This window comes from Antedon bifida, chromosome 11 (assembly GCF_963402885.1).
Source record: "Antedon bifida chromosome 11, ecAntBifi1.1, whole genome shotgun sequence".
Lineage (NCBI taxonomy): Eukaryota > Metazoa > Echinodermata > Crinoidea > Comatulida > Antedonidae > Antedon > Antedon bifida.
Window position 1 is genome coordinate 13,754,855 of NC_136236.1, and position 15,676 is coordinate 13,770,530.

A 15,676-nucleotide genomic window follows, 5' to 3' on the forward strand; every position below is an offset into this window, starting at 1 on the left:
TGTGGTTACCACCACTTTTATTCATTAATCATAGATATTTCCCTACATGATAATAAAGTATACACAAACTTTTTCTAGAAGTACAGTCATACTGAACAAACATCAGAACAAAAAAAGCCCATGGTCTACCAATGTATAAATCAAAAATATAATCCTAAACTAAACTACAGTAGTCTGCATATTCCGGGGTAGGGGCGTTATTCCATAAGGTTGTAATGACCCACATACCCCAACATTCTAGCTTCCCAGAACCTTCGTTGGACAGCAGCCGACACTAATATAACGTACTCACTAATCGCAACACAACCAGGATATCACACACCATTCGCCAAAACTATTTACAATAGAAGAAGAATTGGACCTCGTTGACAAATGAAAGCATTGTTTTAATATTGCATACATATCATAGACTCTCTTCTCCCAGACGTGATTTGGGGTTTGAGCATGCCCAGTCCGAGTTTCCAAATACCCATTTTTTCAGCCGTATTATTCATAGTAATAACTGCTTCCTAATGATTCCGTTATCTTGAATATAACTGCCTAAAGGAGCGGTGCGAAAAATAAACAAAAACTAAACGATAGTATAATGTATTTATTAATCATGGAACAATTTAACAAACGAATAAATTATTATTGTGCAGCACCAATAGGTGATTTAATACAATGACCCTTCACCTTTACTCAATCTCTTGAAAATAAGCTTTATTGACAAACTGGAAGCTACCATTACAAAAAGGGTGTTATTGGTTAAGGAAAAATTGTTATCATTCAACAGAACAAGTAAACATGATTGAAAAAGGATAATATTTGACGTCTTATAACAGGACTAATCAATTCTTGAATATTTATTAAGCTTTTAAGTAATATATTTATTTACAATAATTAAATATTATGATCACCCCTTTTAAAATTGGAATCGCGCATACCTTCATTCCAAACATATTTTCCGACCAACTTGTTTGATTGATAAAGGAACACAACGCAATTTATTCGCAATATTCCATCTAAATTTCCGGATATTTCTTCAACCAATTTTAATATCATAACAGAAAAGTGTAAGGTAAATACACATTTGTTTAATTTCTTAAATTAGCTAGCGCTAAACAAAAGAAATCTTGAATTGTATAGATAATTACGATGAGTATGTTAGTCAGTGTATGTGCGACAAAGGTGGTTTTAGGGGACTTGGTAGGTGAATGAGTGACGTGTATTTCGTGTGTATTGTTACCCGTTGACGTATTGTTCGCAGGTCTGATCCAGCCTAGGGCCTAGCTTTTTGTTTATCAACACAATTAAATATACCGTGGTTACAAAAATGGACGTTTTTTCGTATTTCTCTTTCATTGAAGGTGGTTAGATATGGAAACATCACTAGATGTTCTGTCATTTGCAGCATCGATGGTTGACAATGAAACCAAAATTGCAAAAAAAGATGTGGAAGATGAAGGCAAACATGGAGACGTACCTAGGACCGGTAAGAGTTGTGGTGTAACTGTACATAACTGCATGCTTCCAATAAAAAGATTCACATACCTTTCATTTTGCCAGAGTTTTCCTTCTATGTACATATTTTCCAAATAAAACTATTGAGGAAGTGTAACAATTTTGCCTTGAGTGTAAACCAAGAAGAACATCTACTCCAAAGCAAAGCCAAATGGCAAATGATTTTACCCTGCCATTGGTTCTATTGTGTTTATGCAAATGAGCTAATTAGCATGTTAGCATGTGGTGCTGAATGCTCATTGGTTTAATTTACATTGTTGTTCTTGACAAGCAGGATTCAAACCAATCAATCATAGTAAACTAAAACTACAGTTACCATTGGGTGAGAAAGCTTATGCAAATTAGCTTAAAAAAGGTTAAATTGGTTGTGTTTTTGTTTATTCATGATTCATGTTTAATTATCTGCACTGTGAAATGAAACTATAGCATTAAAAAATCATTTTCAATCAACCTTTATGTTGTTTAAATATAACTTTAATATAACTATTAAACTTAATTTTGCCTACAGTACTGTACTCAACAACACCTGTAATGTGCCATGTCTAAAATCAACCTCTATAGTAAATTTCACCAAGTGTCATGCATTACATTGTTTTAAATTAAATGTTCCAAGACACAACATGTTAAGGTGACTTGTAGGTGAAGATGATTGAAAACATTTTTATTTAAAATGATAAAAACTTTGATTGATTAATTAAGGAGGTAGCCGCAATTAATTTAAGTGATAAAAAATTTTTTTAGCGTTGCTACACTTCTACCTGGACATAATGTTAGTGTGTACCAGGTAATAACCATCTTACCTGGATATTTTTATGTCAGCCTCATCTGTCTCGTAAAATGAAATCATAAAAATACCTCAAATTATTCCTTCTTCATTCTGATGTGATTCAGATGTTTCAAATTTCTCGGTTAATTTGTAACCTCATTATTTGTTTTACAGTCATACTTACAAGATTAATATATGGAAAAAATGTCATTTAGGCAGAATTGTATAAAAATAAAATTATAAACGTAGTACCAACAGGAGGATAGAGGAGATGAGGTGGGAAGCTACATTGATGTGTAGGAAAAAAGGAAAGAGAGAAATATTGGTGGTGTTTTTAGTAATTTGTCAAAAGTAGCTATTTGTAATATTGTAACCCCTTACCTGGAGATATGTAGCATGCCTGAAAAAAATGTTTAGATATAAATATCTGTAATTTTAGATTTTTGTTCACATCCAGAATCTCTACTAAAAAACCAAGCAGAGAATTATTTAAATTGTTTGAATTCGGGATGCAATCTTTCTAGCCACATAATTATCTCCCATGGGAGTGATCCAGGTTGCTAGTCAGTTTGTAACCAAATACTTCAAATTCTTGTCTAGATTTTCATTTTAAAATTCCAAAAGGAAGCTTCCGGATGTTCCGGACCTGCTACAGTAATTACTTCCGAAGACATTTAAGTTAATTTTCAGTACCTGGGACAAAAGCCGGCTTTTCCTAATTGATTCTTATTAAATGAAAAAATATGCCAGAATCAACATTATAATTTTTTTAATGTGTTTGGGATTTCACACACAAATTTACTATTTTTCTATAAAACATTACTATACTACTTAAAATACTACCACTTACTTAGTACTGTACTAGTACATAATATTAATAATTTATCTGTTGTGTTACCCTTTTTAATCATACTAATAATTTATCTGTTACCCTTTTTAATCTAAATTGTCATACAACAACAATAACGTTATCATGGAATGATACAATAAGGTATGCCTGATTTATTAAACTTAATAACAAATAAGCTGAAATAACATTTTGATATCGTGATGGAAACAAACCAATACTTGTCATGCAATCATAATAAAAAGATGCATTATTACTGTACCTCCTCCAAAAATGTTATGAAATCACATTGATTTATTTATTATGTATTTTCCTATACTTCGCTGTTGGAGAATTCTATTATTATGGCTAAAATATTATGATATTGGTAAAAACATATATAGCGCCCCCTTTTGTCGGCATTGAAGAAACTGAAGTTTTGATGTCAACAATAAAATACAGTTATTTTAATTTAGCATTACTCCCCCCTTTTATAGTATTAGTATTTGCTGAGTAGCCTACTGTACATAACTAATTTATACCTATTGTGTAAAAATGAATTATGTAAAAAATGTCATTAATTCGTAAACACATGTTAATAATAGTTTACAATTTAACCCACGGTATTTCTCATTTTTAATGAAAGAAAAGTTTCATAATAAGAAACATAATTTTGCTTCTAAGTTCCGTAGAATGTAGTATTTTTACATTTACATTTTTTTTAAATGCTAATTAATTAGGGATAGTCTAGTTTCAGAGAGCTGTATAATTAGAGGTCATCATAATTTAACTTTTGCCCAACTCATTACTATATTATAAATGTTGAGATGGCAAAATAAAATTGTGTCAAAATATAATTGGCAAACAATAAATCTAAACCAATCAACATCTAGAAAAACTTTCGTGATGAAAGTCTGTGATCTGATTGGCTAAATTTGCATGAGTGACAACACCACATATTATAGTGTCCTTGTCAGACTCCCCAGTTGCTGATTGGCTGAGCCTGTCGTAGGAGTTGATAACAAACTTGAGTGGAGTACAGTAGTTGCCTGGCTTGGGTTATACTTTTGAATCCCTAGTCACTGTCTAGTTGTGTGTGCTGTAGTTTTAGTGATTTTTTTGTATAATTTTGGAGAATTTTGTTATTAAATGAGGCTGGTGGATGTATCAAGGATGGAAACGTTGGCATACCAGAGGGTGCCTAGTGCATTCAACCCTGTGGCTTTGCATATGGCCTATTTTACAGGTAGGTGTTCCCAGCATTTTCTCTCTGACTGGATTTATCAATGTTTCATTTATGTACAAAATGGAGATGGATGAAACTAAACATTTAAATATTTTGGCAAAAATTGAGTCATGGGCTAGGCTAGTTAGGCCTGACAATAACATTACTTCCATTGCTGGTCTCTAGTTAAAAAGTGCACTTCAGGCAAAAGGGGGGTTCGGTCAAACGGGCTTGATTACTAGTTTTTGTATGTTTTGTGTGACACATAATGTATCATATCCTACTGCAATATAAAATAAAAAATGTTATTATATATATTGTGTAACTTCACCAAATAGATCAAAGTATTTCTAAAAAGGCATATTTGTACCCCTTTCACATTTCAAATTGGAGAATATTTGCGGTGTATCCGGTCTGCTGTAGTACCAATCAAGTGACCTTGAATAGAAATGCCAGAGCCTAGGCAGAGGCACATCACGGCCCTGTAGTTACTTAATCTAGTTAAATAAAAAAAATGGAAGACTATGATATTGCGTTGATGTAAAGTGCATGATGAAAGAAATATATATGAGGCACATTAGAAAGACCCAGTAGGTATCTAATAGGAAAATTGTAGAGGTGATATAATGAAAATGTGGGCAAGAGAAGAGATGATATGAAAATGTGGGCGAGAAGTGATATGAAAATGTGGGCAAGAGAAGAGATAATATGAAAATGTGGGTGAGAAGTGATATGAAAATGTGGGCAAAAGAAGAGATGATATGAAAATGTGGGCGAGAAGTGATATGAAAATGTGGGCAGGAGAAGAGATGATGTGAAAATGTGGGCGAGAAGTGATATGAAAATGTGAGCAAGAGAAGAGATGATATGAAAATGTGGGCGAGAAGTGATATGAAAATGTGGGCAGGAGAAGAGATGATATGAAAATGTGGGCGAGAAGTGATATGAAAATGTAGGTGAGAGATGATATGAAATGTAGGTGAAAGGTGATAGGATGTGTATAAATAATCAATGTTTAAGACCATACTCTCATACAAAGAGTGAATTGATTGCTAAGCAATTTATGTCCAGTCTGAATAAATAAATGAAATACATTCCTCATGACATCTTACCATTATTGATTGATGATAATAATATTAAGTTTAATATCAAATTGCAACTTACCCTTTCATAATGTCCCCTATGGGTGTCCTCATCAACTGTCATCCATCAAAGACTAATCAATGTTGTTAATGAACATCAGTTGGCAATTTTAAGAAGGTTATGTATCGTCCTACTTAAAGCCTGTTTTCCACTAGAGGAGAATTTGTTCGCGCGAATCGAAAGCGCCAGCTCATACGCATGCATATTCATGCTTCCATCTTCCGAATCCCTCTCTACGCATGCGTATAAGCTGACGGTTTCGATATGTGGAAACAAATTCGTCTAGTGAAAAATCTGCTTAAGAACTTAAAATATACATCGAGTACAATTAATTTATAAAAATTAAAAATAAAGTTATAACTACTACAAAATGCATGAACTTTGAAAACGTATACTCTTGTGTTACTGTACTAAATCAGTTTTTGAGAGGTCTGATAAGCAGACAGACAGCAGTATATACCAGAATTGAGATGTACAGTAAGGTCACAATTCTTTTAATTAAAAAATAAGGTAATTAGGGACATCGAAGTTTTTTCTTCCCAAAGTAGACTTGCTTTGGAAACAAGTGTTAACTATATTGAGAAGATCATAGTGTAGAGTAATTTCCATTTTCTATACAAGAAAGAAAGTCAGCTTCTCCATAGCCTCTCAGAAAAATTTCATCCTCTAAACTGTAATAAAAAGAGATTTATTATATGTATGGAAATAAACTTTTGTAAACTTGTAATTTGAGTTTTTGAGGAAACCAGTCAAACAGGAAGTTTCTAACAGGTGTTTGTTATAAAGGAGTTTTTCTGCCAAAAAAAGTGATAAATTTGATTGTTTATTAACAATCTGATTGATTTTAGAGGTTATTACTGTACTGTAGAATGACTGTCAACGTTGTATGTACAAATTGTAAAAATTATGTTTTTTATTTCAATACTACAATATATTACCACCGTATTGACCAAATTATAATTATTCTTTTGTTTCATACAATTATTTGTTGCAATAGTTTTCATTTTCTGATTTAATTTTGTTTTTTTAATTCGTTCTTGTAGTTTTGCACTCTCTTGTTTATCAGCATTTGACAACATATAAGCCTACATTGTTTATGTGAAACATAAACATATCCCATAGTTCATTGGGGTGACGACCCTCTCTATCATGTTCTTTATGATTCACTTTTGATCTTGAAACATAAAAGCCCCATAAATTCTGTCAACAAATTCAAGAACTTTCATCCATGGTTCTCCTTAATATTAACGACTACGACAGCACTAGAGCAAATTGAATTTGTCCCATCCAGCCATACCTCAAATAACCCACATACCTTGAACATCAGAAAGCGTGGGAAAGTGGCCTGAAGACTACACTGAAGAATACTACTTCATACCGACCAATCCTAGACCTAGCTGGATACTAATCTAAGATATCTAGGTGACTCGTCGTTGTATATTATCACTGCGCGGTGTAAGACCGCGACGTAAGACGATCACGAACATAACCGTCGTACGTACAACTGATTCTTCGGTAATTGATGAGGTTAATGTTTCTAAGACTAAGCAGGGAATCCTCAGTGCTGACATATTTGTCATATCTAAGTGAGAAGTAAACACAAATTTGATTAAATAACTTACAAGCAAACGAGTAAATACATCTGTGTGTTTTTATAAATGTACATATTTATGGTATTAAATTGTTTACAAGTAAGAGCAATGTAATTAACTGTAGTTACAGCGAGAAAGAAGACAATTCATGGATTGTAGTTAGAGAAAAAGAAACTTCAAATAGATGACAAGCCAACATCAATACTGTACATTATTATCCATAAATTTATATCATTTTTTAATTTACATTACGTACAAATAGAACAAGAAATACAATTTACAGGAGGCATATTCATAGAAACACACATGGTGCCCATCCATCAGTGATATACTAAAAAATGTTTTTAATAATTTTGTTATTCATCATTTTTAGTAGAATTTCTTGGAAATTGTTTGTCAAAATAACAGGTGTTCAAATGTTAATTTAAAAAAAAACTACAAAAAAAAATGGTTTAAAAAAGAAAATGGAAATATTTTTCAGAGCTGACATTTTGTTATTTTGTGTTTGGTGTAGTTTTGTTTCGCATAGTTAACTTGATAAATCCAATGAAAACAAGTTTTTTTTAAATTGCGTATATTTTGGGTGGTCGGGTGCTAGAACATCCAATTTACTATTCTGATTTACTTTCAAAATAAACAAAATTCAATCACATCTTTTGTTTCCTTAAAAACAAACAAGTTTTTTTCTTGTATTATCAGCGTGTTCAATAACACCATATTATAACAATTTAGCTTTAAAAACAGTTTTAGTTGTTACTGGAAATATTTGGCGTTGGGTGCAATCCTAGAAAAACCGCAATTAGATGCATGAAGACAAACACACAGTCAGTTTTGTTACAAAATCTTTTTCTGCATTCTCTCATGTGCCGGTTCAACGACACAAAGATTTACGAGATCTGTGTTTTGAAAACAGCTATTGCTAAGACCTGAGGATGTGATATTCAGGAACAAACTTTTTCACCTTTCAACTTGACTAGTAACTAGGACCATAGAAAGGACTTATTACTGTATTACTCACTACAACATTTCATTAATTTACATACATGAGAGAATAAAACTTTCTATAAGTTATATATATTTTTCTCTTGGACTTACTTTTACCTTTTTACTATGTTTACAGGAGATCCAACCATTAGACATGACCTAAGGTCAGATTCACCAAAAGAACTACCTACGAGGCTAAATAGACACAGACGAAGCACGGAACGAAGGGAATTAACACAAGCCCTCAAGTTTGATGATAGTCATTATAGAGGCTCCCCAGGAAATACAAGATGCATGGGAACACAAACGTAAGAATAAAACACTTTTACAAATTCAAAACAAATAAAAATAAAAGGAGTTATCTGCCAAAGTGTGGATAACTAATTATGCTGGGTGGCCCCCGCTCACGTCTTCCCAGGGTAATATTGAGTTGGAAGACTACAACCAATTTATTAAGTAAAAACTTAAAATATGGAATGATGATGTACACATGACAAGATAGTTAACCCAATTAGTCTGAATTACCACATAGAATTAAACTTAAACAATTAGAGTGGTTTGATTTTATCGTTGCATTCACTATAGATAGCTGCGTTCAGATGGTTTAAAGATGCCATAGAATCTCAAGAATCTGCAAAATTCAAGTCAGGAGATGAATTACTAATCAACGCTAAATTGCTTTTTTTTATCTAGATGAAGAAGGACATATGTCAGGTTGAACTGTCATTAAATATAGCTACACAGTACTTGGCATTAGTGACTATACCAAGAATTTAGTTGCCGATCATTTAATGGAGGCACTGAAAATAATATTACATTCTTTACATTAAGCCAATTAGATTTATGTACTGAAGTGTATACATTATTCATTTACAAATGTATTTATTAATCCAACAAAAACTAGTTCACCAAAATGAAATAATTTTAGATGTATAATGTTCGGGATGAGCAGTCAGTATCCCCCTAAGCAAAAAAACATTGCCAGACATGTAAACCGCAAGCACGGTGACATTTGACCTCTGCTAGTTTGATCTCAAGTGAGTCATGTAATCCCATAAGTGGACGGTGGCGTGTACAGATCAATGCTCCATTGTACTCATACCATCACCCAAATGTGCTACTTTGTTTTTAGCATTTGGAGTTTTTTTACACTCATGTTATTTCTTTGCAAAAAGTTTCCTTCTTTCCTACAGTACTGTACTGTATGGTTAAATTAAATTAAAAAAGGGAGTTTTGATTCGCGACAACTTACTGTACGATGTACATACATGTCGTTGTCTGGACCTAAAATCTTCCAAAACTGCAAGGAGCAAGAAAGCAGACGGAAACAATGCATAGTACCTAATGAATTAAAAAGTTACCTACAGTATTACAGTTTCCCATAGCTAATAAAAGTGTCGTAAAAAGCATTTTAGATTTTTCCAGAAATTGATTTTATAATTGGAATTACTTTTGATCAGAAAGCATAAATTGGTCAAAAGTAGATTAACTATAAACTAGGTGTTTGTTTACACTCTAAAAACCAAAGAAACTTCAAACAAACAACACTCTAAGTTTGAATTAATAATAGAATGACTCAATAGATTTGTTTTCCCTCGATGACAATCAACGAACAATAAATCTAAAATAGCAGGAGATTTTACAAGAATAAAAAATAGACACCACATTCCTATTTCCTGTCAAATTCAGTTTCAGTCAACAATCAACAGCATTGTCTTCAAATACTTTTGTAATATTTGCGGTTTTCTGACAAAAATTAGTTAATCCTACCAGAACTAATACTTTAAATTATTTAGTAGATACTTCTGGTAATAAAGTTATCTCAGTAAAATTTTGCATTTTACTGTAAATTGAATTTCCTACTTGAAAATTATCATAAATAATGGTGGAAGGTATTAACAAAGATGGTTAAAATTGTAAGATTGTACAGTAACTTGAAGAAGAAGTGCCAAAGCAAAGTAAAACTGACCTGGCTGTCCTAAAAATATTTGTCATTAAAATCTAAAATTACATCACTTTCATAAAATGTGTGGTCAGTGTGGCTATGAGATGTATTTGTAAATGACCTTGATGAATACTACAATGCAATTAGTGTTATTTAGCCGCAAGGCTCAGTCTGGAATCACACAGCAAACAACCAAAAAATACCTGACCAGTTTAACATTTTTGCTCGGTTGGTGTTATTGCCCTAACTGCAGTAGGCAATTGGATCTATCAATACACAGTATTTAAAAATAGTATAAATAAACCATAGTTTATGAGTGAATAAAAGAAACCTACTCCATCTGGTGTTAAAGAGGGAGTATGCAGTTAGAGTTCAGAAATGTAAATAATCTTTACTGACCATTTTTGACCGATGATTAAAATGATTAAATTTGTCGTCAATTTAATTCATGAACTTGAAACAGGGAGCTCTTTATAAAAAAAAAAGAATTCTGTAGTCATTTTCAATAACATTTTATTTTGTTAAAATGAATGAATATCTTTGATGTTTTGATAAAGAAAAAATATGGTTGTCATCTTCAGCTAGCTACGAGACTTTAGTTAAACTTTGGACGGTTTACCAATAATACATTTAGTAGTATTGACTATTGCGCTGTACAATTTTGGAAACAGTGTGTAATATCGGTTATCCTTTCTTGGACAAAAACCCATCGAACAAAATTGAAAACAGGGAACAACTTGCTAATTTCTGTTGGCAGGTCTGATTAAGCTATGTGCCACGTTCCTCACCTCAGTACCCCTCATGGGAGGAACATAATTAAGCCTAGATACAAAACTTGTCAAAGTTATGATCAAACAGGCTTGCTCATCTTTCAGTGACCCCAGCTGACCGAACTGGTCAAGATCAAGACCTATACCCTGGAGGTCAGCAGAGGTCCCATTTCACAACATTGTTGATTGAAATTAAATTAGGCATTCAGAGATATCAAGTGTTGTTAATGTTAGCAGAATTATTTAACAGAGATTAAAATTAGATATTAATTCAAAGCAGACCGTGAAGTTTACTCTACTATTTTGTAGTATGATGGGAAACATTTTAAATTCTTTAATATAAACAATATTTCTAATGAATTAATGTTTGATATCAGAAAGTTAATTTTGCATGCATCATTCTTTTAAATCTAAAATGTATCAGTAAAAATGTCTTAATTGTATTGTCTGTCTGTCCACAGGGTTATATCAACAATGAAGTTAGATTTACCTGTTCCTAGTGACATATCAGTACCCGAAGTGTCGGCAACAGCTCTCATCACACCAATGTTACGAACATGGACACCGCCCCCTATGTATCATCCTCCCTCAGATCAACCGAAACAGTTAAGGCCGTCAGTGATTGCTGTAGCGCCACCCCAACACAGAGAAGAAATTAGTAGAACATTCTTGAGGAAAAATGGAGCGACGTTGAATAGTAGTAGTTTGAGAAGAGAAACAACTTCAGCAGGTACTTGAAATTGCTATGAATAAATTAAAACTGAATAAAACTGAATTTGTTAAATATGTCATAACATTAACATTGTTGTACATTTAGAACTATGGAGTCTTAACATTTTTAGGTAAAATTAAAATTCACTAGCAATAATTATAAACAATACAAAAGTTGTCTATAAAATATGAATATGCCTACACATTATTAAAGAATAAATAAGCACGAAAAAAAGTTTCTCAATTTGTTTCCTATAATTTCCTGAAAATGTTTCAATCATATCATATTTTTTTAAATGGCTAATTAGGATCTGATTGGGCCACCCTAAAATGAAAATGACATTAACGATCACTCCAGTAATTTAATTAAACATTCTGAAGGAAATGAATTTGCAAAAGTGTTCATGTAAAAATTGCGAGATATGAAGAACATAAAAATCAACATTTGAAATTCTGCCAAGTCTGCGATTTAAAAATACCAAGATTGTAATTTGAAACATAAACACATTTTTGACTGGTTTGGTTTATTTTTAACGGGCATATTAACAAATCGTGATTAAATTTGTTTGTAGAACTACCTGCCGTTAGATCTCGTTTTTAGTTGTATTTTCACCATTAAATTGATAGTATAGTAGTTTTGGATTCTGACCTGTAATCCATATTGTGTGACCTTTCTTTGATTGCCTGCCATTATTTCACCCTTAAGGCCAGCTGGAATATAAGTTGCCATGGTAACATACCCCACACAAAGCTATAAGTGTTGCTCTGTTACTTGAGTTAATCCATCAAATCTGCTGTTGAGCTCCCTAGCAAGCAGCTTGGTGCTGGTGGTTGCAATAAATACATATTTTCAATGTCATATTTTATGGCATCAAATTATGCCCCATAGCATTTCAACCTTCTAGCTGTTTGAAACAGAAATTCTAAAATATTTCTACATTTTATTGCATATTTTAAATTTATGCTAGGGATGCATGCTGGCCCTATAAACTAAATTAACATTATCTACTACTTTTGCTACTGTATCAGTAGTATTTTTGACAGACAAGTTAATATTCTATGTTATTGTTAACATTTTGTTCATACATATTATTGCAGTCTAGTTTAACTATGTTACTAATATAATAAATCAGTAATATAAATTTAAAAACTAAGCAATTTTTTTTCTACCTGAAATTTCATAAAAAATACAAATATTTCCTAGATTAATCAGTAACTGTTGAAGTAATTATTAAAAAATGATGGTATCACTAAAGAAAAGTAAGAAATTGAATCTCGATAACTTTTCGCCTAAGTTAAACAAACAATAAACAGTTAGTAACATCATGAATGAATTAGCCAATATTATACATATTTGATATTGAAATGAGAAGCCAAGCACAGCTTGATGCGGCTTAAAATATGTACAAAATATTTCAGAGAGTTTGAAGAATCCGAGGCATTTGTAAACGATGATTAACACAGGTCAGTTATCATTTGCCTCAAGTAAAAACGACAAGATTCATTTGGCTAGACTGCCTCTAAATTTCCAAAATTTCAATTTTAAGGCTCTCTTTAAAAATTCTGGATGTGCCAACTGGAAAACTATCCAAATCCAATGCCTTGATACAATTATTGCAAAAAATTGTGGAAGAACAAGAAATTACATTATGCACAATTTGTCAGTTTGGCCAAAGAAGAGTCAACTCTCCCAAATACTGGACACCCTTGCTGGCCTAATACAGTACAGTATACCTGGTTTCCTGGAAAGTCTGGTATTTGGGACCTTTTAGGAAAGTTTCTATTTTCAGCAACATTATATTAGTTTGTTACAAGTGAAGTCACCAAACTACTTTTTTTTTCTCCCAGGTGGTTGTGATCCATCAATTGAAGAACACTTTCGCAGAAGTTTAGGAAAAGATTACAACAATGCAATATCGACGTCGCCCTCAACATCTCCAGATATCGCCAAGAATCTATCGATCACCGGCTCAGTAGACGATCATTTTGCAAAAGCTTTAGGAGATAAATGGAATCAAATTAAAGAAACGGTAGATAAGTCAACGAAACCTTCACCGCCACCGTCGCCAAAGCACGTCGGCGGGCACCAACAACCACCACTTGTTTCTTCATAGCAATAAAATAAACTGGAAATAGATTCAACTTTAAAACATATTTTAGACTTGAATATTTTATGAAGATGTGCAAACAGATAATAAATATATAAATTGTATATAATATGTATAAATATGAACTTTTATGTTATTATATTTGATGTTAGTTATGGGGGTTGGTGGGGGGTGGGGATTTAAAATCAAGATGGGTTATTTGAGCAAAGCAGTCCTCATAAGTCAATGATACAACAATTATAGTACTGTACTATGTGTTCCGTGATATCCTAATTTACAAACACCATTGTGGTACAGATGTTGCATACAAAATTATTTGAGGGTGCCACAATATGTCCACTGCTAGTCATGCTTGGATGATCTCATTTGAGTTCAGTTCTCACTGTCGTGTGTACTGTAACATGACAAATGTGCAACATTACAATTGATGTGCACGTTGTTCACGTAATCAATAAATCAGAGTTTATGCTTCTCTCGTTTATTACTTAAAATGTGGACATCCGTTGATATATTAAATGTAAATTGTTGATGTTGATATGCGTATAAAAGTGCTTGGCTTATTTATGTACAGGCTTTTAATAATGCTTATAATTTAAAAGCTTTGCATAGTTTGTGTCTGAATTATTATCAACATGTTAGTCGTTGAGTTAAGCATCCCCTTAAACCGGACTCAATTTCATTTACAAGTTGGTAAATACAAATATTGTTATGGATGGGTTATATTTTTTTGGGGTAAATGTTTAACAGGGCGTAGTTAGTAGTTAGAAACGAACGGTGTTCTCTGCGACTAGGTATATTGATAATATACTGCATTAATAATACATCATTTTTAAATTCAGACCTATCTATGGTGTAAAGCAAAACAATTATTTAATAAAATAATTTGCAAAAATTGTAACAATTTTGTGTCTATGATTTTTGTTAATAACGTGGAATGCATTTGTCTAAAAATAGGTTTGATGAAATAAGATGATCAGAAAAAAAAAAGTGGTTCTGTTTCTAGAATTCACCTGTTACCTTCCAATCGCTTACGGTCACAAATTTGGAATTTAAAACTTTCTTGGAATTCATTCAGGATACTGGTGATGACGACAATGATGACAAGGAGAAATCTGATAAGTGGTGATGGCGGTACATTTGTTATCCACAAGTGCTTTAAAGTCATTAAAACATTAACATTAATGTTGTAAATTAAATTAAAACCATTAGTAATATCTGAGCCTTAATGTTCAACTGAAATGCAGTGATAAGAAATTAAGAAAGTGATGTGAATGGTTACATAAACATACATAACAAAAAAAACTTGGTTTCAAGTACACAAGCTATCACAAAAAATATTCTTTAAATTTGGCAACATAATTAACAGCTGTGAATATTAATATCATACTTAATATTTAGGTCTCACTGATGACCAATGATTTAAATTTAATTTCCTATGATGTCCAAAGTCAACGGTTAATAGGGCTGGGCTTAGGATGTCATAGCCAGCACAGCAATCAGTAATGATTGATATTCACCAGGCTTTTGGAAATTCAAAATCAAATGTTGACATTTAACATTAATGATTATGTATTAGTATGTTATTTGGATGAATGAGAGTCCACCGATGGATCCGGACTGACTTCCTTTTCTTTGAGGCATGGTTCCATGCATCATACCCACACTGTCCTTGTTGATTAATCTGATAACTTGTTTACTAAGCCTTTTGCTAACTTGTTGAAAGACCGTTACAAAGATTATTTAAAAGATCACAAGTGAATCGTAGTTTGAATTGAATTGCCGACGCTGGTTTTGCGAGGTGGACGCTAGAAGGGCGCACTGTCCCAGTTTTAATCATATACATCCTAGCATTTCATGTTTGCGATGCCCTCCCTATAGACAACATCAAGGCCACTTTCATTTGAAATTAAATCTTTAATGTTGTGACTTGTCATTTAAACTTAAATGAAAAGAAGATTTTATTTTTTGCTAGCAGAAATCGAACACGACACGCCCAATGGGAAATCCAAATAGACGAGTATAATAATACTGAAATGGTTGAAGAAGGAACTGGTTTTTGTGAGCAGTCATGTGAGAAGCTAAGTACTCTTAGATTTCACAGAC

The 15,676-nt window shown here is 32.5% G+C and overlaps 2 protein-coding genes and 1 long non-coding RNA gene across 5 annotated transcripts in view; all 3 read left to right on the top strand.

The window, feature by feature from the left end:
- LOC144856010 (uncharacterized) overlaps positions 1–15,676 on the top strand; it is a 207,956-nt gene that overhangs the window by 61,511 nt on the left and 130,769 nt on the right. The window lies entirely within an intron of this gene.
- Positions 1–15,676, top strand: part of LOC144856000 (uncharacterized) — a 91,798-nt gene that overhangs the window by 24,589 nt on the left and 51,533 nt on the right. The window lies entirely within an intron of this gene.
- LOC144855990 (uncharacterized) lies at positions 951–14,431 on the top strand. 3 transcript variants are annotated; one of them, XM_078713965.1, is made up of 5 exons: positions 951–1,060; positions 1,350–1,480; positions 8,176–8,347; positions 11,216–11,484; positions 13,314–14,431. In XM_078713965.1, the coding sequence occupies exons 2-5, from the start codon at positions 1,360–1,362 to the stop codon at positions 13,577–13,579; spliced, it is 828 nt and encodes a 275-aa protein (XP_078570091.1). In that variant the 5' UTR covers positions 951–1,060; positions 1,350–1,359; the 3' UTR covers positions 13,580–14,431. The 3 variants fall into 3 exon arrangements, with proteins under 3 accessions (XP_078570091.1, XP_078570092.1, XP_078570093.1); XM_078713966.1 differs by having other exon boundaries at positions 1,350–1,474; positions 13,314–14,430; XM_078713967.1 differs by lacking the exons at positions 951–1,060; positions 1,350–1,480 and adding an exon at positions 4,099–4,341 and having other exon boundaries at positions 13,314–14,427.

Excerpts from the sequence above, each read along its gene's own strand:
- LOC144855990 (XM_078713965.1), top strand. The coding sequence starts at position 1,360 with ATGGAAACATCACTAGATGTTCTGTCATTTGCAGCATCGATGGTTGAC. Across the intron at positions 1,481-8,175 it reads CGTACCTAGGACCGGTAAGA|GAGATCCAACCATTAGACAT; the intron begins GTTGTGGTGTAA and ends CTATGTTTACAG. Across the intron at positions 11,485-13,313 it reads AAGAGAAACAACTTCAGCAG|GTGGTTGTGATCCATCAATT; the intron begins GTACTTGAAATT and ends TTTTTCTCCCAG.